The sequence below is a fragment of the Rhodotorula paludigena genome, assembly GCF_050403205.1.
Source record: "Rhodotorula paludigena JCM10292 DNA, Rt_paludigena_JCM10292v1_ctg4, whole genome shotgun sequence".
Classification (NCBI taxonomy): Eukaryota; Fungi; Basidiomycota; class Microbotryomycetes; order Sporidiobolales; family Sporidiobolaceae; genus Rhodotorula; species Rhodotorula paludigena.
In genome coordinates, this window is record NW_027481454.1 from 184,877 (window position 1) to 208,240 (window position 23,364).

Consider the following 23,364-nt stretch of genomic DNA (forward strand, 5'->3'; position numbering starts at 1 on the left):
TCCCATTGCCTCGTCTACGCGTCGCCATGCCCGCTCTCGAGAAGCGCTACGACCAAGACTCGTCGACCGCCTCGTCGGACGAGGAGGACTTCGTCAACGCCTCTCCTCCTTCGCGCTCCCCTCCGTCCGCAGGCGTCGCTCGTACTGGCTCTCGCGCTTCGAACGTCTCGTCCCGCTCTTCCCGCCGCGGCGCAGCCAAGGTGCACTCGTCGAGCTCGAGCGAATCGACCGACTCGGACGAAGAGGCCGCGCTCCAGGAGGAGCTGCGCAACGCTGCTGACCCCGAGATCGAGACGGGCGTCGTGCGCGGCCAGCCTGTCGAAGGCACGGCGGCCCGTATCATGCGCAGTATCGGCAAGGGCGACGATACGGGACGGGTAGGCTCCCCTTCCTCTTTACCCCTGCGAAGTTTCCAGCCTTCTCCTGTTCACGCTCGTACCGGCTGACCTCTGGTGCCCGTTCACCTTTGGCGCTAGCAGCAGCGTTACCAACGCGTCGACAGCGGTACGGGCCGCAGCAGCTCGCGCCGGGATAGCACTCGCTCGAGCCGCGGCGGCGCTGGAGACGGCCTCGAAAGGAGCACCTCGAACAGATCGTCACGGTCGTCTGCTCAGCGCGAGCTCGGCTCGTCGGGGCACCACCACCATCACCGCAAGAGCAAGAGCAAGAAAGAGGGCTCGCGACGCGCTTACGCGCTGGGCAAGTCTGACCCTTCGACCCTCGAGGCGGGCGGCCAGCCGAGCGGCACAAACCCAGCTGCCGACAGAACGCAACCTAAGAAGAGCCGCACTTGGCTTTGGGTCGGTCTTGCCGTCCTCGTCGTCCTCATCATCGCGATCGTCATCGCTGGTGCGTTCTGTGCCTTCTCGCCCCGTTCGTACCTGGTCGATGCATCAGCTGACTTGCACCTTTGACTCATCTTTGACTCGTTTGCGTAGTCGTTCTTGTCCTGCAGAACAAGAAGTCCGACACGAGCGAGGCCGGCAGCACGGCCGTGTCCGACAGCCTCAACTCGACCTCGTCCGCAAATGCGACGGGCTCAGGCCAGCTCAGCGGCTCGCATGCCGCCAGCCTCGGCGTCAGCGTCAGCGGTCTGCTCGGCGCGTCGGGCATCACTGCCACGCCGTCAGCTTCGATGAGCTTCAACGACGGGCAGTACCACCCTGCGACCGCCACGTCGGGCGCCGCGACTAGTCGCGCGTCAGGACTCGCGAGCGTGGACGGCAACGACGAGCACGGTGCGGCATCTAAGTCGGCCGCTGCATCGGCGACGGCGTCTGGTTCGCTTCACGAGCTCGAGGATGGCGACGAGAACAAGTCGACCAAGGATGGCCTCGGCGACTTTGGCGAGTTCGAGACGGCTTCTCCGGGCGACTCGACCGGCGCCTCGCAAGCCTCGAGCGCGTCGCAGTCGATGGACGGCGCGCTCGGCCAGCAGACTGCGTCGACGAGCGCTTCTCAGCTCGGCGGTGCGAGCCATGCGGCAGGCCAGCTCGGCGCGTCGGTGGTCGGCACAGGCCTTCCGTCCCTTTCGATGCCCTCGTCGCTCGGCCCGGAAGCCACCGACCAGCAGCATGATCAGCAGCCGCCCATCTCGTACGGCGCGCAGGCGTCGCAGTCGCCCGGCCTCCAGCAGCCTGGGCAGTCGATTTCTCTTCCGCTCGGCGGCGCCTTCAGCAGCAACGGCGGCGAAGTTTTCGTCCAGACGACCATGCCGTCCTCGATGGGCGGGACTCCGACTATCACCATGGGTGGCCTTCCGCCTCTCGCCACGATGTCGACCGGCATTCAGCAGCCTGGCCAGCAGCAGCCCGTTCAGCAGTCACAGCAATCGGGTCAGCAGCAGTGGCCTGGTCAGCAGCAGCCGGGCAACAACGGCCAGAACGGCGGTCAGTACGGCGGCGGGCAGCAGCCGCAGACGTACAACAACGGCGCGTGGGACGGCAACACACAAGTCGGGCAGACACAGCAGCCCGCTGCGACGCCGACGGACCCGCACCTCGCTTCGGTCAGCACCGTCCTCTCGCTTCTGCTCTCGTCGGCCGGCATCTTACCGACTGGCGTTCCCTCGCAGGCTGGCGCAGGCTCGCCTTTCGGTCAAGACCAGGTCGGCGGCAATGGCGGGCAGTGGGGCCAAGCGACTCCGCCCGCTCAGGCTGGGTGGGGCAGCACGGCTACGACGGCGCCAAGCTGGGGTGGCGCCGACAGTTGGGGCGCGACGGCCGGCTCCAGTCTCTTCGGCACTTCGCAGGTCTACCAAGCTTCGGCGCCCGAGACCTTCCAGACGAACGAAGGCCGTGGAACCTGGTTCGACGAGTGTACGCACCGCCATTCACTTTGGTCACACAAGACGGCTCACCGTGATTATCTACAGCCCAACACTACACGTCTTGCGGCGTTCCGACGCTCAAGGACGACTACGTCGTCGCTATCTCGAATGCCACCGTGCGTTCTCGCCCTTCTCTCCGTTCCGCGAATCAATCTCGCTGAACTCATCCGCGTTGCAGTGGATTGCCTCATCGCAGGGCTCTCTCGACGGCCGCTCCAGCTACTGCGGCGCTGAAGTCATCGTTACCAACATGGCGAACGGGCTGTCTATCAAGGCATGGGCCGTCGAGCGATGTGCTCTGTGCGTCTACTCCTCTCGCACCTGCGTGCCGTCGGAACGCGCTGACGTCGATCTCAATGTGTTCGGCTCTACAGCTGCGAGGGCGAGTGAGTCGGCTTGCCTGATCGCCGTCGCTATACCGGTTGATGCTCACGCTTGTTGTGTCTCGTCGCAGCGGCGCGCTCGACCTGTCGATTCCCGTTTTCAAGGCTCTATCGAACGACGACCTTGACGTCGGCGTCCTCCAGATCATGTGGGGTTTCAGTGGCAACAGCGTCGACCTCTCGAGCGGGAACAGCGCAGCGCAGCCGATCGGTCAGCAGCAGCAACGGCAGGGTGCCGCCTCGGCTTTCGCTCGGGGCGCTGCAGCGACCAACAATGTCGCTGGCGCGGCCGCGACTCCTGCGATGGGCTACCCGGCTGCTGTGCCGCAGGACGCTGGCGTTTCCGCCCCTTCTTCCGAGTCATCCTCCTCGACCGAGGGCGGCGGTCTCTTCGGGTGGAAGCGGGCAACGGCAGTGCCGGTCATTGCGTGAAAGACGGAGGCGGTCCTCTAGACGGTGCGGCGAGGAAAAGAGGCGAGGCGTCAACGGACCTTCGGCAGAACGTGTCTACACTCATTCATCTCTTCTTTCTCTTCCTCCCAGTCCTCTCTTTATCGCTCTGTGCATTCAAGTTCGCTCTCGCGCCTCGCACAGCCTGCACGAAAAGCTCAGATGGTCGAGTGGGCATCGCCATGAGAACGACAGCGCATCGAACCGCACGCCCAGTTTCGCACGGCAGGTTGAGCGCAGTGGATCGGTCGTGAAAGCAGCCTGTAGCTGCTGTGAATCGATCTCATTGTTGCTGCTGTCGCGAACATCGCTGCGCTTGGAGACGGCTGCTGCAAACCGAGAACAGCTGATGAGGGGAGAGTACAGCGAGGACGGCGTAAGCACCGCCGACAGCGCCGGGGAACCTCAGTAGACTCTCATCAGACTTGTACAAGGGCCCAGTGAGGGCGCTCGTCGTGAGGGCGGTGCACGTCGGAGACCAACTCGCATCTCTGTTCCTCCCCACAAACTAGCGGGCGCATGCTCATTCTCGCTAGGGCTTACGCAGCAGCGCTTCAACAGCCAGAGAAGGCGCTCGTCGCCGCCAGCTTGCTCCTTCGCTGTGCGACTTCGATTCTTCTTGTCGTCGTCGGTTCGCTCCTGCCATCTTTCGCGACGGATGCAGAACCTCTGCTGCGACCCGTGTCGCGCTGGGTCGAACCTATCGTACGATGGGACACGGTGCACTTCGTCAATATCGCCCTCGAGGGGTACAAAGTCGAGAAGCAGACGGCTTTCATGCCCGGCCTGCCCGCTTTACTGCGTGTCGGGGCGCATCTCTCAGAAGCAGCAGGCGCGCACCATGAGACGCTGCGTCTGGACTCTGCGGTACTTGTCGGTGCGATGGTAACGATAGGAGCGACAACGGGGGCAGCTGTCGCCCTTCACCGGTGAGTTGCTTCTGGCGTTGTCTCCCGCGCAACGAAACTGACGCTCTTGCCGTGAAAGCCTCACTTCACGGCTGTACCCCGAGCGACCTGCCTTTGCCGTTACAAGCGCCGTCCTTTTTCTTCTCGCGCCAGCTCGTCCTGTCCTCCACGGCGTCCCGTACACGGAGCCATTTTCCGCCTTTCTCACCTTCGCCGGCATGCTACGGTATGCGCAGGACGCCGATCTCGCAGCCGCGCTGCTCTGGGCCGTGGGGACGCTCTTCCGTGCGCAAGGAGCTGTCATCGGCATCGGGTTCTTCGGGTGGAAGTTTCTTCTGCGCCATTCTTTCGATGGAGCAGTGGGCGTGCGCGCATACCTGGCTGTGCGTACGGATGTTGATCAAGGGCCTCGCCATGCGTCACTCACTGGCCTTCTTGCGCAGCGACTCATCGACAACCTTCCTCGATTCATCTTCTTCTCTCTTCTTTCCGCCGCACCGTTCCTCGCCTTTGAAGCCTACGTCTACCGCGACTTTTGCCTCGACGGGTCACTTCCTAGTCGTCCATGGTGCACAGAAGGTCTCGGCTTCAGCTACAGCTGGGTCCAGCGCGAATACTGGTGAGCAGTCTTCCTCGTGCGCCGACGCGGTTTGGGACTCACAGATAGAGATTGGCAATAGGGACGTCGGACCCTTCCGCTACTGGAACCTCCTGCAGCTGCCCAATTTCGCCCTCGCCGCGCCCGTCCTCGCCCTGTCCTTCGCCGCCTCGCTCGCCTTCTACCGATCCAACCTCTCCCTCACGCAGCGCTCGACCGTTCCCTTCCTTGCCCTTCCTCCCTGGGCTCCCGCAGCGCGCCGGCCCGCTGCGCCCTTCTCGTCGCCGCGCTCGGCCGCGCAGGCGGTCGCGCTCGTCCCGTTCGTGCACCTTCACACGGCAACGACACTGCTCCTTTTCGTCTCCGCGCACGTGCAGATTGTGCTGCGCGTCTGCGCAACGGGGCCAGTCGTGTGGTGGTACGCGGCGGAACTGGTCGAGCGGTCGAGGTGGTGGAGGGCGAGAACGGGGCGGACAGAGGACGCGGAAAAGGGTGACGAGTCGGAGCAGGTGGAGAAGGGACGGGACTGGGGAAGGGTTTGGATCTGGTACTCGCTCGTGTGGGGCACGATAGCGACCTTGTTGTGGGCCGTGGCCCTCCCGCCCGCCTGACAACCCGGAACAGCCCTCGCACCCTGCCGCTCATGCGCGATCGTCCTCCGAGAGCCACGTCCTGCCCGCCTCGCCATCATCGCCTGCTGCGAGTTCCTCGTCGTACACCGGGTAGGCGAGGCAGAAAGTGCCTTCGCCAGCTGCTCCCGTCGCGGGCGGTGCCGAGAGGAGAAGCGAGCGCCCGTCGCGCGAAAAGGCAAGCGAGGATGCGGGGAAGATCACGTCGGCGCCTGGAGAGGGGAGATCGTGTCAGTTGCGATGAAGCCGGTTGACGAAACGCTGTGGACGCACGGGTCGGGATGCCCACGCATTCCGCCAGGCCCTTCCCTTCTTCTCCCTCGACCGGCGAGCGCCACTGCGTAAAGCCTTTCTCGCCAGTGAGCACGGCGAGCGTCTCCTCGCGCGCATCGACTGCATCGTCGTCCTCGTACTCGTCAAGGCGGACGCGCGGCTGCCATGTGAAGCTCCGGATCGCGCCTTGGCTTGCGGGGGTGGATGAGGACGGCGAAGGTGAAGCGGCGTGCTCGAGGATCGTGTGCAAACGAGCGCGAGACGAGTGCGCGGCGGAAGGTGCGGCAAGGTCGGCTTCAGTTGGAGCAGTCGCTGCAGCGGGTCCGAATCGGTAGATGGCAATGATGTGGGGATGCGACGCTGGAAAGGGAAATCCGAAACATGAGATTGAGGTGACAGACCGTCCATAGATTGGATGAGCGGACGTACCGTCCCAAGCTGCGAGCCACCTCCCGCTTGCACTCCACTCCATCCTGGCGACCCCCATCTTCGGCTCAGCACTGGTCAAGCTCGGTTGCACAGGCGTGAGAGAGTGCGGAAGCGGCGTCGGCTCGACTGTGCGGGTGTTTCGTCAGAGCTCGATAGCCACGCAGAGGGTGCGTAATCGGCACGTACAGCTGACGATACCCTTCCCGCGAGTCTTTTCAACCCACCCAGCGGGCTCGCGCCAGACGATCTACGCGCATCATGACCGTGAGTCTCACATACGCTTGTGCGAGCAGGTGTTGGGCATTGAACGCACCGCGGGCTCGACCACCTTGGTAGGTAGGCCCAATTCGGCGAGCACGACCCACCCGTAACGGGTCAAGATTCGGATCTGCGAGTCAGCAGCTGCCATCAGCTGCATTGCTCGGGGCTCTTCCGAAGGCGAGCGAGCAGCAGCAGCCCGAACGCACCTTCCCATCGTACCCGCCGACAGCAAGCCAGTCACCACTAGGCGCCCACTGAACACACCTTATACCGAGCCCGACGAATGTAGCAGTGCTACGCTCCTCGCGCTGGCGATCGTGGGCGGACTGCGGGTGCTCCTTTTCGGTCGAGGGAGCAGCAGCGGTCTTGGCTTTGAGGCGGGACGCAGTTGCGCGAGTAGTCGATGAAAAGGATGCGGCCGGTGAGGGGGCAGGTGAGAGGGACGAGTAGGGAGTGAAGGTGGAGAGGATTCGGCCGTCCGGGCTGAAGAGGTGCAGTAGGTACTGCGAATGTGACACGCGTAAGTTTCGCTCTGCCGGCCAGTATCCTGTGCTGTACCTCTGTCACAGACGACCATGCTGCAAGGTAGCGACCGCAAGGCGACCATGCGAGGTCGGCGAGGTCAGAGGTCGGGTCTTCGAGCGGAATGGACTGTGTGAGGCGACGGGAGCGTCAGCTGCCTCAGAAGCACCGGGAGAGTCGGCGGCAACATACGCGTATCAAACTCCAGGACTGTGTCGAATAGATGCCAATCGTGTCGCGGGCGTTGTGGCGTTCGAGGACGGCGAAGAAGGCGCCATCGGGACGGAAGGAGCAGCCTACGTCCGCGAGACTGGTGGTCAGCTCTGCTGATTCGGCGAGAGGCTCGTGTGCGCACCTCGTGGACCGGATACCTTCGGGTTCAGGATGTGCAGCGCTTGTTCCGGGGCAGAAAGGCGATACAGCGACAGCCGCAACTGCAGCGCGTGCGCGCGAAGGGTCAGCTCGTCGCACCGCCCGCACGAGCGATCTTTGCACATACCCTGTGCGCACTCCAGCTGAGCACAACGCTCTCTGCCTCGACCTGCGCCCAGCCCATAGCGACCGCGCCCTCGTTGCCGATGTCGAGCCTGGCGGCAGGCTCATCGTTGTCCGGGTCGAGCACCCACGCCGTCCTCGATCCAGTAGGATAGCACAAAACGTGGTACGGCGGTCCTGGCGCGACGGTAAAGGCGGTAAGTTGGACCGGGTCGGGTTGTTGTGCGAGGACGGGGTTGCGTCCTGCAGGGCGTGTCGGAGCGCAAGCAGCGTTGCCGAGCGCCAGAGTCCACGCTCGTAAGACCTGCAGCGAGTCTGCCGCGCGCAGGACGATACGGTCGCGATGTTGCGAGACGAGGCGAAGTCCGTCGGGGAGCAGCAGCGAAGCCGAATGCCGGTCTATGGAAGCGCGGGGTCAGCTCGTGCGAGCACCAAACTCTCTGCTGAGACCGTACACAGCGGCGACAGCTCCCACGACGCCATCGGGGCGAGCAGACGAGGCGAAAGAGGCGCAAGTCGTTCAACGTGAATTCTCGCTTGCGTCGATCGACGTGTGCAGAGAGCGCAGAGGGTGCTGGATGCTCAATAGCAATTTCACACTAGTAGAGGAGGGTATCGTCGACGAGTAAACACACGAGAAGGAGGAGAGGGATCTATGCCACGGCCGTACAACCACAGGTGGGAGATGACATTGACCAGTGTCCACGGTACAAACAGCATGGTGGGGAAAGTGCAGACACATGTGCGAGTATACACGAGATTCACTTCGGTGCTGGGAGCGGGAGGCCGGTCAATGTGCTGATCTGCTGCACCAGCTCGACGAGGCGGTACGGCTTGATGGCAACCTGCACGGGAGCGCTGAGAGCATCAGCAGGCGGTCTTCAAGGGGGTATCAGCAAAGAGGGTGACGCACATCATCGAAGCCCGCCTCGAGACACTCGGTCTTCTGCGCCTCGCGCGCATTCCCCGTCACGGCGCAGACGGGGTACCTCCGCCCGATCTCACCCGCCTCTTCGCGGCGTCGCAGCTCGCGCACGGCCTCAAGGCCCGTCATCCGCGGCATCTCGATGTCCATGAGGACGACGCGGATCGGATTGTACGCGCCCTCAGACTGCTCGGCGTCGACCGCAGCCGTCTTGCGCGCGTCTTCTTGTAGGACTTCAAGCGCTTCGACGCCGTCCGAGGCGAGCGAGACGACAAAGTTCTGGGAGCGCAGCTGCCGCATCATGACCTTCTGGTTGATTAGGTTGTCCTCGACGACTACGAAACACCAGCGAGTCAGTCGCCCGCGCACACGAGGTCGAGCATTGCGCGACGTACCGAGGATGTGCAGCGGAGCGAGGCCGGAGAGACCCGCTTGCGGCGAGGTCGGCGGCGACGAGATGGACGACAAGCCCGTGGCGGAACCGCGCCCGCTCGAGCTGACGGGCCGCTTGCTGCGCTTCGGACCGAGATTCGGACCAGGCACAACGAGCTGTGGGTCCGATGGCGCAGGCGGCGATGCCCTAGGCGCCGGAATCGCGAAGCGGAAGGTCGAGCCCTTGCCCGGCTCCGACTCGACCTCGATGAAGCCGCGGTGCAGCTCGACGAGCTTCTTCGACACGTAGAGACCGAGACCGGAACCGCCGTACTGGTCGCTCTTAGGGTTGGCTTGGCTGAAGCGCGCGAAGAGGATGCCGAGCTGCTCCTGGCTCAGACCCTTGCCCGAGTCTTGCACGCCGACGACGCACCAGACGCAGTCCTCGGGAGGTTCGAACGACTGGTTGGGCGTGGCAATGCGCATGGCGTTCTCGGGTGTCGGTGGTGGTCCGGCGTACACATCGACGTGCACGGTGACGGTCTTGCGCGTGGAATCGACGGTGTACTTGAGCGCATTGGTCAGGAAGTTGTAGCTGCAACGCGGGACGGAGTCAGTACCCTCGTGATTGTCAGGGGCACGCAAGTGCAAGCGCACGTGATCTGCTTGATGCGACCCGAGTCGGCAACGATCCAGTCGACCTTGAGCTGCGAGAGCGACGGGCCCTGCTCGACGCCGAGCCGAATCTGCTGCTGATGCGACTGGACCTCGAACGTCTTGACGACCTCACGCACGGCCGCGACGAGGTCAAAGGGCGCAACGTTGATGCTGAGCAGGCCCATGTTGAGCTTCGAGACGTTGAGAATGTCGTCGGCAATGCGCGTTTGGTGGCTTGCGCACAGCATGATCGACTCGATGGCGTCGACGTTCTCGAGCATCTCGGCGTGCAAATCCTCGACCAAGTCGGGTCTGGGTTCCTCGCCTTCGCGCAAGTCGTCGAGAAACTCGACGAACTTCTCGAGCGAGGCCGAGACAACCTCGGCGTTCTGCCATACGCCGCTGAGTGGGTTACGAAGCTCGTGCGACGACTGTAGATGAACGAATTAGCTCTGAACACTTACGACCAATCGGCAGAACATGCGCACCATGTCGAGGAACATCTCGGTGTTGCGACGGTTCTCGTCGGCCTCTTGTGCGCGCTGCTCGACTTCGCGGATGTGGAAAGCCTCGACTTCCTTCTGGTGCGTGATATCGGTCTATGTGCGATGAAAGGTTGGTGAGCGTTTGGGCCGCACTGAGCTGCGCGACGACGCACGATCGAGCCGATAAAACCCTTGTCAAAAGAGCGCAGTTCGAGCTGGACCCAGTTGCCGGCCTTGTAGCGGTACTCTACAGTCGCGACCCCTTTGTCGGGTCGCCAATTGCTCATCGCATCCGTGAGAAGTTCCCGCACGCGCTCGACATCGTCCGGATGCACGTCGTCCTCCCAGTCCTCGTGCGGCTTGTCCGGCGGGTGTTGCGTGATCTCGACGTAGCGGGGGTTGACAAACTGTGACGAGAGAGATATTAGGGGGTGTTGGACATGCACTTGAGCGCGCGGCACGTACAATCATCTTGCCGGTAGGATCCATCTGGAAGATGCCGACGGGCGAGACCTGCGCGAGGGTCTGATGCTGCTCGGCAAGCTCCTTGAGCTTCTGCTCGCTCTCGAGGAGCGCAGCGGTCCGCTCAAGTACGCGGCGCTCAAGCTCCTTGCGCATCTGGCCGAGCTGAAGGTGCACATTGACGCGAGCAAGAAGCTCGCGGGCCTGGAACGGCTTGACGATGTAGTCGTCTGCGCCGAGAAGGAGAGCGTCTACTCGCGCTTCTGCGCCGGCTTGCGCAGAAAGGAAAATGACCGGGACAAGCGACGTCTCGGGGTTGTTGCGCAAAGCCGACAGAAGCTCGCGACCGCCTGCGGAGTGGTCTATCAGCAAGGGCCGACGCCGGTTGTAGGAAACACGCACCCATGAGCGGCATAGCGAGATCTGTCACGACGATCGAAATCTCGGGGTGCGCCAACGCGTAGTCGAGCGCCTCTTCGCCGTTTGCCTTTTCGACGACCGTGAAGGCTGTGCCAGCGCAAGGTCAGCATCCCGCCTTTGAGCGTAGATCTGTGCATGGGACGAGGGCGCAAGAGCAACAGTCAAAACGCACTCTTCGAAAGGGTATTGCTGATGAAGGACCGTAACTGAGCGTTGTCGTCGACAACGAGACAGACGGTTGCCGCCTTCTCGAGGTTGAACACGCTCGGAACCTGATCCGAGTCGGACGCCCGCCGCGCCGAAGGTCCGGCCGCCGCACGCCCTTCCGCGGTAGACTCCTGCATACCGATCGCAGGCGGCTCTTTGCGCTCGACGCGCCACGATTTCGCATCATTGATGATGGCGAGCGTCTGCGCGGCGCGAGGCGGTAGCTTGATTGCTTCGTACGGCTCCTCGTCCACGGCGTCAGCCGGCAGGTGGTCGTGACCGCGCGGGAGGCGAACGGTGAAAACGCTGCCTGAGCCGAACTTGGAATCGACCGTGATGTCCCCACCGAGCGCCTTGACGAGTTCGAGGACAAGCGAAAGACCAATGCCTGTGCCTTCGAACGAGCGGGCACTGCTGTCGACGCGATGGAAGCGGTCGAAGATGGTCTCCAGGTCTTCTTCGCGGATGCCGACACCACTGTCTTCGATCGAAAAGACGCCCTCTTTTGAGTTGAACCGGACCTTGACAACGATTGTGCCGGCGACGGTGTACTTGAAGGCATTGCTGTGCGCAGACAGCCGAAACGAGCGTCAGCGCCGAAAATTCGTGCGAAATCAAGAAGCAGGACGCACCCGAGCAGGTTGAACACGATCTTCTCGGTCATCTCGTCCGAGAGGTAGAACGGGCGTTTCTCGGCCCACTTGTCTTCCTCTATGTCGACCTTGAAGTCGATCCCGCCGCGCTCGATAGCGGAACGGAAGAGCGAGGCAAGGTCGGCGATGCGCGGGCCGAGAAGCGTCGGGCGATACACGGCTTCCATCTTGCCCGACTCGAGCCGGCTGAAGTCGAGTAGGGTGTTGACCATGTTGAGTAGTCGATGCGCGTTGCGCTGTACGACAGTCAGGCGCTCGCGATCCTCCTCATCGAGAGCAGTCGTTTTAGACGAAAGGACATCCTGCAGTGCGGGAGGTGGTCAGGACGGGCAGGAAGAAAGTGTGGAGAGCACGCACGTCGAGTGGACCGAGGATGAGTGTGAGCGGCGTTCGCAGCTCATGGCTGATATTGGCGAAGAAGGCCTGCCGAGCGTCATTAAGCTCGCTGAGCTCGCGACTCTTGCGCGATTGCTCCTCGGCAACTTCGATGCTGAGCAAGCCGGTCGACAGAGTCCTCGTGAGAAGGTTGAAGAACTGAGCCATGACGGCGTTGAAAGGCCGGCGAGGGTTGATGCCGATGATGCAGAGGGCCTTGGGCAGGAGCGAGCCCTCCGTCATGACGGGGATGACGACGCCGCGGTCGATCTTGTCGGGCCAGCCGCGCTGCGTGAAGCCGTGCGTTCGCGCGCCGAGGTCGCTGATGAAGACGGGCATGCGGCTCTGAAGCGCCTCGACAAACGGCCACGCCGTCGACGTCGAATTCTCCTCGTTGGTCGAATTAGTCCCGCTGGTTGAAGACACCGACGAGGCGGACGACCGTTCAGGCGGATCTTGCAGCGTGGCCGTGTCGAGAAGGACCGTGACTTCGGGCACAGCGGATGGATGGCCGTCAGGTACGCCGATCGACCCTTGCAACGTGAGGCGCAGGCGGGCGAGGGTGGCAGTCGTGTCGTTCATCGTCGAAGTCTGAGGCGGCTCGTTCGACTTGGTGCGCTTTGCATTTGACGACGGACGGCCGCTGTTGGAGTCGGTCGACTCGCCCTTCGTTCGGCGGCCCGGCGAGATCGGCACACCCTCGCAAGTGTACAGTATGACGAAGGGCAGGTCGAGAGGGTTGCTTGACAGCGCGCGGAGGGCTTTCGCGCAGAAGTCTGGAGAGCAAACATCGTCAGCCGGACAGTCGCTCAATTGCACGGCCTAAATGCGCACCTTTCGTGGTGCGGGCAAGTTGCGTGAGTTGCGATAGCTCGCGAAGGGTGCCGAGCCGGCGCTCGGCGATGACTCGAGCAGTCGTTTCGAACGACGGGTTCTATCGTGTCGAGAGCGTCAGCCTCAGGACAGCTGGACGGTGAATGCAGAACGAACGGTGTAACCGATGACGCGGGCTTGCGCATCGCGCAGCGTGATGTATGCCCACGAGTGATCTGAGATGTGGATGCGGTCAGATTTAAGCTTGATACGCGGAAATGGCGAAGAGACGCACAAGTTTCCTCGAGCAGCCCGTTGCGCAAGACGCAGTTACAGTGGTCGGAGAAACTGATCGTCTTGCCAAGCATGACCTGACCAGCGAGCGGCCCGAGGACGTCCCACACTTCGCTCCATCCCTCGGCGCCGCTCTTGCCCATGGACGCCGGATGCTTTGCGCCGCCAAGCAGGCGCGCATACGCGTCATTGTAGAGCAGCACGCTCTCAGGCCCATACCACAGTGCCGTGTGGAAGGGCGAGGCGAGCATAGCCATGACGTGCGTACGAAGCTCGGCGGTCCAAGTCGTAATGGCGCCGAGAGACGTCTGGCTCCAGTCGACTGAAAGGATGACCCGTCCACACGGCGTCTGCGCGACGGTGTCGAGGAACGGATCGCCGTACGACGGGAGAGGGTGACCCGTCACGTCGGATGCGAGTGGTATCTCGTGGACAGTGAGGCCGCCAGGACCGCTCAGCGGGAGTTGCGAGCGGGCGCCGTGGTCCGAGACTTGCGAGCTTGCCGGAGAGCGCACCTCGATGGACGAGTCGTCACGCGGAAGGTCGGCTTGACCCGACTGACGGCGGTGCGGGACAAGCTGCTGCTGCTCCTGCGCGGCTTGCGCCTGGCGAGCCCGGCCCTCGTCGGCAAGCTGGTTGTGCTGGCGCTGTGGGCGGTCCTGCGCCTCGCGCTGCGCGTCATTCTCGTCTCCGCGCTGCGCGTCATTCTCGTCTCCGCGCTCGCGAGCGCGCTTGTCGTGATCCTGCTGCTCCTGGGCGCGGCGAGCCTCAAGCTCGGCCTCCTCGCGGTCGGACGACGAGCCCGCGGAGCTCATCGAGCCAGTGCGCGTCTTGGCCCTGAGCCGCTCAATCTCGTCCGCGTCGTCCTCCTCGTCGTACCCGAGCACGCCGCCGTACGCGTCCGAGTCTTCGTTCTCGTCGAGTTCCGTCACCTCGGTCAGGCCCTCGCGGCCCTTCTGCCGGTCGGCGTGCTCGCGCGCACGCTCCTTCTCGCGCTTCTTCGCCCGCCGCTGCCACTGCCGCTCGCGCAACGCGTTGTCCGACTCGCGCGAGCTCGAAGACTTGCGCAGGGGCGGGCCCTCGGCGCCGCCTTCTGCGCGAGACGCAGGCAAAACCGGTGAGCCGCCGCCACCTCCAGCCGCTGCGAGTCGCCGCGCGGCCGCGCGCGACTCCTTTTCGCGCACGTAGCCCTTGGGGAACTCGGACGGCGTTGACGTGCTCGAGTCCGCCCACAGCGTTTTGAGCTCGTCGAACGTGCTCGGCGTCTCAAGCGGGGGTTCGCTCGTCAGGCCGTACGACGGTTCGGCCGGGTGCGACGGCAGACTGAGTGGCGCAGCTTTAGCGTGGAGGGTGACACCGCTGCTGGGAGGAGGGGCCGTCACAACGACAGGTTCGACGGCATGGCCCGGAACCGGCGGCGTGACCTCGGTGGTTGGCGCGTCGAACTCGATGTGCCCAGACGAGGGGCTGCGGCCGTCCCGACTACCGGCGACGGACCCTTCTGAGAGCGAAGGCCTCGAGGGCTGCCCGATGACGGTCGAGCCGCCGGACGACGCATTCGAGGCGGACGAGTAGGATGTGCTGCGCTGCGTCAACGGCGGGCGCGAAGGGCGGTAGTTGGGAGCGAAAGGCGAGTGCGGGCCCGACTCGGGCCCTGCGGCGGTCGGCGGGCTCGCAAGCGGGATGGACAGGCGCGAAGCTGCGGGGTCGGGGGACGGGACGCTCGGCGACGGCGGCACTTCCTGCTCGACGTGCGAGGTCGAGCGGAACTTGCGCTCCTTGACGCGGTGCTCGACAGTGCGCTCTGTCCTGCCCTTCTCCGCCTCCCGCGCATGATTCTCGCGGCTGACGCGCGCACGCTCGCGGCGATCATCGTGGCGCGCCTTGGCCTCGCGCTGCTCGCGCACCACCTCTGCCTTGTCGTTCTTCTCGGGCGAGCCCGTGACGGTGACGGGGAGTGGCATGTTGGCGAGGATGGTCGTGCAGATGACCAAGTCGCTCTCCAGGTGCAGCGTGGCGACGACCTGCAGGAACGGCTTTAGCAGGCCTGTCTCCTCCTGCACGCCGTGGTGAGCCGGGCGGACGGCAGGGTTCTGATTGGAGGCGGGCGCGGCGCCAGAGCCGTAAATCGAGGGAGTGCGCTGCCCGTCGGGCGGGCGCGTGGCGAGCGGAGGAGCGTTCGGGAGGACGGCGTAGGGGTTGGAAGGGGAATAGGGCGAACTGTCACGGTTTATGGGCGGGTTGTGCGGAAGCACGGGCGCGTCGGGAGGCATGCCGGCGCGGCTGGTCCCGCGCTGCGAGCCACCGGCGGAGGGACGCCGCGAGTCGGTCGAGCCGGCGCTATCTGTCGAGCCGGAGAGGGTAGTCGACGCGGTCGGACCGTAACGGTCCTGTGCGTGCGCCTGAGCGGTGTCCGGGCCGTGCCGACACGAGAAGCTCGAGCCGGGCGGGTGGCGATAGATCGAGCTCTCGGGGAAGCTGAGCTCAAGAAGGACGGTGTTGTCGAGCTGCGCCAGCGGGAGCTGCGCCTGCCGGTCCTCCTCGCCGCCTTCGTGATGCATCACCTCGACGACGTTGGCAAGCATAGCCATGCATTCCTGCGCGTCGGCGCGCGAGAGGAGCGTCAAGAGCTCAAGTTCTTCCTCCGGCTCGTCAGGGTCCTCGGCGTCGGGCGCTTCGCCCGAGATGTTGGCCTTGTCGAGGACGCCGCGCCGCTGCTCCTCCGCCGTCGCCTGCTTCGCAACCTGCTTCTTGGCGTCGTCGCGCATCGAGACGAGCTCGCGGAACTTGCCGTTGCGGAAGACGGGCGTCAGGAGGCGTCTCAAGCCGATGCCGAGCCCAGCCCTCCGGCGCGCAGCCGTGTCGTCCGCGTCCTGATGCGACGAGCTCTGATGGCTTCCGCTCCCGCCCGCCCCGTTCAGCGTGCTGCCGTCCTCCACCTCAAGCTCCTCGGCCGTGCGGTGCGCCGACCAGCGATCGCGCGCGGCATTCACCTCCTGGTCGCGCTCCTCGCGCTCCGCCTCGAGCCCCTTCTCCTTGGTAGCCTCGGCCTCATCCTCGGCGCGCGCGTCCTCGTCGCGCTGAGCCCGCTGCTCGTACATCGCAGCGACGGCGCCCTCGGCCGTGCGCGACGGGTCGTGCGACTTTTGCGACCCGCCCTCGAGGTACGACGAGCGCGTAAAGCTCGAGCGGCGCAGCGGCCGTTCGCGCGATGGCTGGTCAAACGCCGACGCCAGTATGCGCTCAGCGCGGGCATGCGCGCGAGGGTTGGCGCCGATGTCGGCGGCGCGGCGGGCGGCCGACGCGGAAGAGGTGGAGGAAGTACCGGCGCGAGAGGTTCCCGATCGTGCGGAGGGATTGTGAGCCGTGGCGGAAGAGAGGATGGAGGATGGAGCGGGGGAAGGAGCAGGAGACGCGGCGGCTGGGGAAACCGCGGAAGAGAAAGAGGCATCGGAGGGTGTAGGCGGATTCGACGACGAGGTCTCGCCGGACAGGTGCGACTTTGCGCGGTCGCGTTCTTCGGGCGGCGGACTCGGTGTCTCGTCCGACTCGACGCCGCCCTCGTACTGCTCGCGGCTGCTGAGCTGCGTGCCGTTGCGTCCGCGCTTTGCGCGCCGCGACTGCTGCTCGCGCTCCTCCTGCGACGGCTGCAAAGGCGCAGAGGCGGGGTCGTCTCCTCCGGCGAGTTTTATGGGTCTCGGAGCGGCAGGCGAGCGGCGTGAGACGAGGGCGTCGTACAATGCCGATGCGCGCAATGCGAAGACGGGGTGCGGGTATCGCGCGAAGAAGCTCTCGAGGTCGGGTGGGAGCTGGTGGCGCCTGTGCGAGGACGTGCGATGCGACTTGAGGCTTGGGCGCGTCGGCTTCGTCGCGGGTTCAGCGGCTGCAGGGGCGGCATGATCGGCAGGAGATGAAGGGTCACCGGGGTGGCCCTGCCCTGCGCTGCTCATGCTCGAGGGAGGCGCCGTAGCCGTCAAGTGCGCTCCGTCTGGCACTCTGGTGTTCTCGCGCGGCTGCACGAAGGATTTCGAGGGTCAGCTCGCACCGAGGACGGCACGCTTTGCGATGAGGCAATCGAACAGCGCACCGGCACGAAGCGCGGCGCTGGGTGGTTGAGGCGACGTGCAGGCTGCAGCCCAGCGTGGAGACCAACTCAAGAAAGCTGTACAAGCGAAGAGGCGCGAGGTCAATCTGCAGCCGAGTGCGAACGGGCGAGGCCTGGGCCCGCCTCAGATTCGCGTGGATGCAGCGCGCGGGTGACGCGACGCACAGCAGGAAGCGGCTCACGACTGCAGCAGCTCTGTAGCGTGGCACTGTGGCAGCACGAGCGCTGCCCGCAGACAGCGCCCACTTCTCTCTCTCCCTCTCCCTCTGTCGGCGATCATTTCGCTCTACCCCGCTTTCGATCAAATGCCCCGATCTCTCGCCGACCCGCTTGCGACAAGCTTGCGACCTCGACCTTGAATACCTAGTGGCAGCGCGGCAAAGGAAGCGAGCGCGCGTCTTTCGAGGGAGAGACTAAGGGCCTTTCTAAGTGCGAAGAGGTCGCGGATGGTGTTGCACAAGAGATGGGCAGAAGCGTACAGGTCGTGAGTACGGCATGCATGCGGCGTCGAGCCAGAAAAGGGGCGAGTGTCTATGTAGCCCGCGGAACGCGAGGCGAGGAAGAGGGAACGGAATCACTTGTCGACGGCGCGTCCGATGCGCATACCAACGCGGATGAGCGTCTCAATCTGTGCACACAAGCAGTCAGACATTGACATGACAGGGTTCGTTGCGAAAGGGCAGGCGCACCGAGTGCTTCGAGTTGGTGAGCAGGTCCTGGTCGAACTGGACCGTATTCGGCTTGAACAGGACGACAATGGTCGAGCCGCCGAACGCAAAGTAGCCGACCTTCAGGCCCACCAGCAAGCAGATCAAGCGGTCAGGCTCGATCCCAGAGCGGCTCTCGGAGAGAATCAGGACGCACCTCCTCGCCGCGCTTGACCGGCTCGCCCTCCTGCTTCGTCATGTGAATCGAGGCTACCATCATGGCGCCGACCCAGCTGTGCCATGCGCGGAGCTTATCAGCGCTAGGCCAGAACAGCCGCCGAGCGAACTGTGCAGTAAGAAAGCAACACGTACACACTCATGACCTCGCCGAAGACGGGACTGTCGGTACTGGCGACGAGGCGGACATTCTCGCTGTACACCGAGACATTCGAACGAATTGCTGCGAGCGGGTCCTTGGGTTAGCAGGGCGCAAGACGAGGAAACGCTGGGAGAGGCGAGACAGACCCATCGGGTTGACTGGAGCGGTGGAACAGTGTCAGTAACGCCTTACCGAAGACATCGAGGAACACACCTGTGTAGTACTGCCCCGTGATGTAGTCGTGATGCCCCATAACGCCGTCGACGGGCGAATGGTATCGATGGTAGTCTATCTCCGTCTGCGTCAGCCCTCGCTCCAGCCGGGATCAGGATGTGGACAACGCACCCTGCGGCGCCAAGCGGAAGATAGCCAAGCTCCCTCCCTCGTATTCAGGCGCTTTGTCCTTGTAGTAGTCGCCAAGCATGCGGCCGATGGTGAACTCGCGCCCCTTGATCCAGATTGAGGTTGCGTCGTTCACCGTCTGGAAGAACATGGCGCGGCACTATGCAACTGGGTGTCAGCGAGCGCACGGGGCATGAACGAGTCCGAAACGCACGTCGGCGGCCGAGACAACCGTGCGCGGGTCGTCCGGGTCGGCGACAGGACGAGCGTCCGACTTGAGCTTGCGCTGTGAAGGGCGGACAGCGTCAGCGTCGACGCAGGCAGCTAGAGGAAGCGTGATCCGCACGTAGAAGAACTCGTTGAACGTCTTGAAACTGGACAGCGGGTCAAGTACCTCCTCCTGCGCCCCAACATGGAGTCAACTTTGGCCAGAACCGATTTTAAGCCACCTGCACGCACCATGTTGAGGTTGTGAAAGCGGATGAATGGCTCAATCTCGCGCGCCGAGGCCGTATTGTCGTACTTTGCGCCCTGCTTCTTCGTAAGCGAGTCGAGCAGGCGGCGGACTGCGCGGCAGGTCGAGGTCAGTCCTGCACAGACGCGCAGAGAGGGCCTACGCACTGCGAGCGCCTTCCATATTGCTGCTCATGCCCTTGTACATGAGGCGGATGCCGAGGCGCTGCGGAGACGACTTCGTCAAGCTCGAGGGAGATGAGCGAGGCGCGACGAGATACGCACGACATAGACGGCCATCTTCTCCTCCTGTAGCGCGCCCGTGAGGCGGTCCTGCACGATCTGTAAGTGGCGCGAGATGAGCTGGGCTTCTCCGCGAGACAGCGAGCGAGAGACGCACAATGTTGGCAGAGTCGGCGCCGAGCGTGTACGAGCCCTTGAGGACCTTGGCAAAGACCTGCGCGGCGTTTCCGTTGTCAGCAAACGCGATTTTGCCGACGTCACGCGGTAGCCGCCTTGGGACGAATCGAAAGCTGGTCGTACCTTGTTGAGGAATTTCCGCTGCGCCTGGCTGGCAGTGACAAAGTTGCTCACGAGCACGCGGTTGACCTTGCTCGGGTCGATCGACGCGCACACGCCGAGGTGCGTTACGATGCTCACTTCGCCCTTCTTGTTGAGGCGCGGCTTGCGGCACAGTGGGCACTCCTTGATGTTGATGACTGCGGGTCGATGCCGTCAGCAACCAGTGCACATAATAGTCACGCAGAGAAGGAGACGTACCACGCTCGATGCCATCGTTCGACTCGTCCGATGACGGGTCGAGCGAGTCGGCGCGCGAGGGAGGCTGCTTGACCGCGCCATGCGGGCGGGGCGCTGCGACGACCGTGCCGTTCTGCGGGTCAGTGACTACTTGTGTTCCACTGCAAGATGAGCAGCAGTAAGCAAGGAGTAGGCGACAGAGGAGCGAGGCAGGTACGTACGGCCTGAGTGTCTTCATGTCGGACGACAGATCCGTCTGCTCGTACTCGCTCGACTCGAGCGAGTCAGGTTCGGCAAACGCGCCAGCGCTCGGCCCACCCTGCGGTGCGCCCATCTCGCCGTTCGAGTCGCTCTCACCCTCGTGGTCGACGTGGCGTTTCTCGTTCTCGGGCTTGCGCAGCTCCTGCTCAAGGCACAGCACGACCTCCTCGATCGAGAGCTCGCCATCCTCGGGCGCCTTGCCGTGCCGCGTGAAGAACGAGTCGATCGTCTCCTTGGTGAGCGTCGAGCCGAGCGAGTCGAGCATTGAGAAGAGCTCGACCTGCGACAGGTTGCCGTTGTCGTCGATGTCGTACTGGCGAGCGTAGACGCTGCGCAGCGAATGCGTGTCAGTCCCGCGACCATCACAGGAAAAGAAGCGAGACGCACCGCATGAACTGCTGCCGCAGTGCAGCGTAAGGCGTATACTTGGCCTTGATGAGCAGCTTGGGCTGCTTCGCAAGCTTGATATCCTTGTCGCCCATGACGAGTGGGAGCTCGTGCACGTGGAAGTCGTCGCCAACGAGCCGCCCGTCAACGCCGGCCGGGTACAGGCCGCGTTCGTCGTGCTGGATGGTCGTGCCGAGGAGGTCCTCGAGAGGGACTGCGACATCGCCGACGTGGTCGTTGCCTGAGATCTTGTCCCAGTCCGAGACGGTAAAACCGATCGTCCTGCGAGGTGGCTTGTCAGCCTTGGGGGAAAAGACGTGCGAACAGGGAAGCCGGCACGCACCAATGCGTCTCGGCCTCGCCGACATGGAACCACAGCCTCTCCTCCCACACGGGGTCGAGGCTGTGCCGAATGACCCTCGTGCGGAAGACCTTCTTCCCAAACGAGATGACGCAGAACGGATCCATGTCGAACGAGGTCCGGAGCGCATTCTTGTACCGCGGGAGGTCCTTCGCCCCCGTAATCTCGATCTGCACCAGTCCCGCGATCGCCTCGTCGTCGTCAAAGCGGAACGCGTCGGCCGCCTTGCCGCTGCGCCGCTTCTTTGACCGGCGCGACGACTTTTTGCGCTTCGAGGCCGCAGGGTCCCGACTGCCCGACGCTTCGGCATCGGCGTCGGTCGTGCCGTCCTCGTCGGCGCGCGCGCGCGCCTTGCGCCCCTTGCGCTTCCGACGCTGGCTCTTCTCGGCGTCGCGCGCCGCAGACCCAGGCGCGAGCCCGACGCCGCCCGCGACGAGGCTCATCTCGACGAGGTCGTCGGCGATCCCGGTCACCGAGTCGGACGTCTTCTGACGGCGCGCGAACGGGCGGCGGCGCGACTTGCCCGAAGTCGACGCCGCGCTGTCGATGTCGGTCGTCGAGGCGAGGTCCGATTCGCCGGGCGAGGGCGGCTGCGTCGAAGCCGCCGAGACACTCTGGCTCGAGAAGCGGCGCTTGACGAAGCCGGGGAGGCCGAGGCCGCGCTTGTGTGGCACGGCGGCGGGTGGGGGAGGCGTGGCAGAGGCGGAAGGAGCCGAAGACGACGAGGACTGCGCGTTGACAACGATGGCAGGAGCGGGAGAAGGCTGCTCAGGCACACCGGAAGCGGCAGCCACCGGCGCCCCGGTGGCAGCAGGAGGTCCGGCGCGCGCGGCGAGAGCGAAGTAGTCTGGCGATTCGCCAGCTGCGATTGCCTCGTCAGCGTCGCTGGCGATGGAAGCGCCGTCAAATTCGGTATCGGTGTCTTCGCCCGAAATGGTCGCCGCGCTGTCTTCATCGTCGTCATCATCGCTCGAAGAGTCCGAATCGGGATCGGCGAGGTCGTCCCCGAGCGGAGCCAAGTCGTCGGCCGGGTGCGTGCCCACACAGTCGGTCTGCGCGGCGCTGAGCCGGTCAGTCTACCATCTCAGCGAGCAAACGAAGTAGGGAGGACGCACCGGCGCCGCGAGCAAGATGCGCTCTTCCACGCTGGCGCGCCTCGAGTGCTCGAGCTCCTCGGCTGCGCGAGTCAGCGCGGTGACGATTCGCTGGCGCTGCTCTTGCGAGAGGGTCGTGCCGCTCTTCGTGTCAACTGGGATGAAACCGACCTGGACGAGAAGCTCGCCTGTGACGGTCGAGCGCGAGCGTGACGAGCGGAGCGAGTGCCAGACGGGCTGCGTAGGGCGAATGTGATTCAGTGCTCCCCCTTTTCTCGCATCGCCCCTTCGTCCTGTGAGCACCGACGATACCCGAGATCCTCAGCTCACCTTGTTGTCTGCGTCGAAGAAGCCGACGGGCGGGATCCCATTCTGCCACTTTGTCTCGTCCCTTCCCCACCAGTCCTCCAGTCCGAGGCTGATCTCGCCGAGGTACTCTGACCCGATGCGGTCGCGGTCCCAGGTGACGATCTCGACACGCTCGTGCGGGAGCGCGCGGCAGTCGAACAGCTTGCACTCGAGTTTGGCCTCGCCGGCGACACCGTCTTGGTGCCCTCGCTCGCCGGCAAAGCGCCAGACCGGGTTGAGCGAGTCTTTGACGGTCGGGCTCGTGACCTGTGAGGAGATCGATCAGCTGGAAGATGCGAGGGATAGCGGAAGGTTCAGACGACAAACCCTCGACTGGCCGTAGCGCATGACGACGTAAGGGTCGCTCAGGCCATTCTTGTCTTTCGCGACGAGGCTGCGTCCGGCATGCACCTGCACGACGAGCGTGCCAATGGGCTCGTCGCCCTCGTGGAGCGGCTGGAAGAGGGCGGCGCGCTTCTGAGCGCTATTCTTGAACGGGCGGGCGACGATGCGAGGTCCGGCAGCTGCCGCGCTGGGGATGCGCTTGAGGGCCTTTACGGGGAACTTTGAGAAGATGCCGCGCTTGGGCGGGGCGCTGGACGGGCCGGCGGCGGCTGAGGGAGGTCCCGACGCCGAGGGAGGCGATGCACTGGCGGGATCGTGCACTGCACCCGCCGGGGGAGCCGTTGACCTGTGTAGTGCTGTAGTCAGGGCTCCGACTGCTCCTCTGAAGGCAGCACAGCCTCACATGGCGGGTGGACGGGCGAGAGAGGGCTCGGGCCGCTCGTTCGGGAACGGTGAGCGGGGAGAGGGTGCGTGTGGCCCCAGGGAAGGCGCAGGGGGAGAGCGAGTGTTCGGCCGTGGTGGCACGGAGCTTGTCAGCGCTGCTCAGCTCTGTCCGAGCGAGTCCTGAGCTAGTGCCGGTGCGCGGGTCGAGGGGAAACAGCGAGCGACGTCGACGGTGAGCTGCGAGGAGGTGCCTCCGCTCTGCCTGCCTCGAGGCTGCTTGCACGTCCTTGGTGAAGTCTTCCTACAGCCTTCTGCGCCAGCTGCACTTCACCACGAGCGAGTGTGCGATGCCGCATCGCCGTCTCGACCGACGCTGCGACCCGCGTTCGGCTCTTCCCCTCCGTCCATTCACTTCTTCGAGAGCAGCATGCCAGACGCACGCATCCGTCTCAGGGATGCTCACTCGCACATGACACCCGCGCAGTGGCAGACCGCGCAGAAGCGCCCCGCCGAGCACCACCACGTCGAAGACTCGTAGCCCTTGAAGCGCCAGAAACTC

The 23,364-nt window shown here is 64.3% G+C and overlaps 5 protein-coding genes across 5 annotated transcripts; 2 read left to right on the forward strand and 3 right to left on the reverse strand.

Annotated features, from left to right (window-relative positions):
• Positions 1-26: 26 nt before the first annotated feature.
• JCM10292_004749 (uncharacterized protein) lies at positions 27-3,144 on the forward strand (the record flags this gene model as incomplete). Its single annotated transcript, XM_076646285.1, has 7 exons — positions 27-377; positions 480-849; positions 939-2,318; positions 2,375-2,445; positions 2,508-2,629; positions 2,704-2,715; positions 2,784-3,144. 7 exons carry the CDS (start codon positions 27-29, stop codon positions 3,142-3,144), a joined length of 2,667 nt encoding a protein of 888 aa, XP_076508041.1.
• A 537-nt stretch (positions 3,145-3,681) lies between these two features.
• GPI18 (GPI-anchor transamidase GPI18) lies at positions 3,682-5,279 on the forward strand (the record flags this gene model as incomplete). The annotated part of the gene is made up of 4 exons (XM_076646286.1): positions 3,682-4,091; positions 4,150-4,453; positions 4,514-4,689; positions 4,751-5,279. 4 exons carry the CDS (start codon positions 3,682-3,684, stop codon positions 5,277-5,279), a joined length of 1,419 nt encoding a protein of 472 aa, XP_076508042.1.
• A 30-nt stretch (positions 5,280-5,309) lies between these two features.
• On the reverse strand, positions 5,310-7,760 carry JCM10292_004751 (WD40 repeat domain-containing protein; the record flags this gene model as incomplete). The annotated part of the gene is made up of 11 exons (XM_076646287.1): positions 5,310-5,509; positions 5,571-5,930; positions 6,000-6,125; positions 6,186-6,246; positions 6,313-6,387; positions 6,467-6,763; positions 6,819-6,911; positions 6,975-7,078; positions 7,138-7,216; positions 7,282-7,676; positions 7,733-7,760. The coding sequence occupies 11 exons, from the start codon at positions 7,758-7,760 to the stop codon at positions 5,310-5,312; spliced, it is 1,818 nt and encodes a 605-aa protein (XP_076508043.1).
• A 278-nt stretch (positions 7,761-8,038) lies between these two features.
• On the reverse strand, positions 8,039-16,890 carry JCM10292_004752 (uncharacterized protein; the record flags this gene model as incomplete). Its single annotated transcript, XM_076646288.1, has 14 exons — positions 8,039-8,122; positions 8,191-8,537; positions 8,598-9,169; positions 9,232-9,662; positions 9,720-9,830; positions 9,890-10,123; positions 10,182-10,528; positions 10,581-10,685; positions 10,771-11,369; positions 11,438-11,760; positions 11,816-12,609; positions 12,668-12,767; positions 12,824-12,882; positions 12,942-16,890. The coding sequence occupies 14 exons, from the start codon at positions 16,888-16,890 to the stop codon at positions 8,039-8,041; spliced, it is 8,055 nt and encodes a 2,684-aa protein (XP_076508044.1).
• A 729-nt stretch (positions 16,891-17,619) lies between these two features.
• Positions 17,620-23,234, reverse strand: JCM10292_004753 (uncharacterized protein; the record flags this gene model as incomplete). Its single annotated transcript, XM_076646289.1, has 22 exons — positions 17,620-17,673; positions 17,735-17,833; positions 17,910-17,985; positions 18,065-18,152; positions 18,218-18,229; positions 18,285-18,359; positions 18,417-18,573; positions 18,628-18,699; positions 18,760-18,813; positions 18,873-18,979; positions 19,035-19,092; positions 19,152-19,208; positions 19,267-19,323; positions 19,410-19,585; positions 19,647-19,786; positions 19,847-20,215; positions 20,274-20,555; positions 20,617-21,686; positions 21,750-21,965; positions 22,059-22,343; positions 22,404-22,767; positions 23,218-23,234. The coding sequence occupies 22 exons, from the start codon at positions 23,232-23,234 to the stop codon at positions 17,620-17,622; spliced, it is 3,885 nt and encodes a 1,294-aa protein (XP_076508045.1).
• Positions 23,235-23,364: the final 130 nt, after the last annotated feature.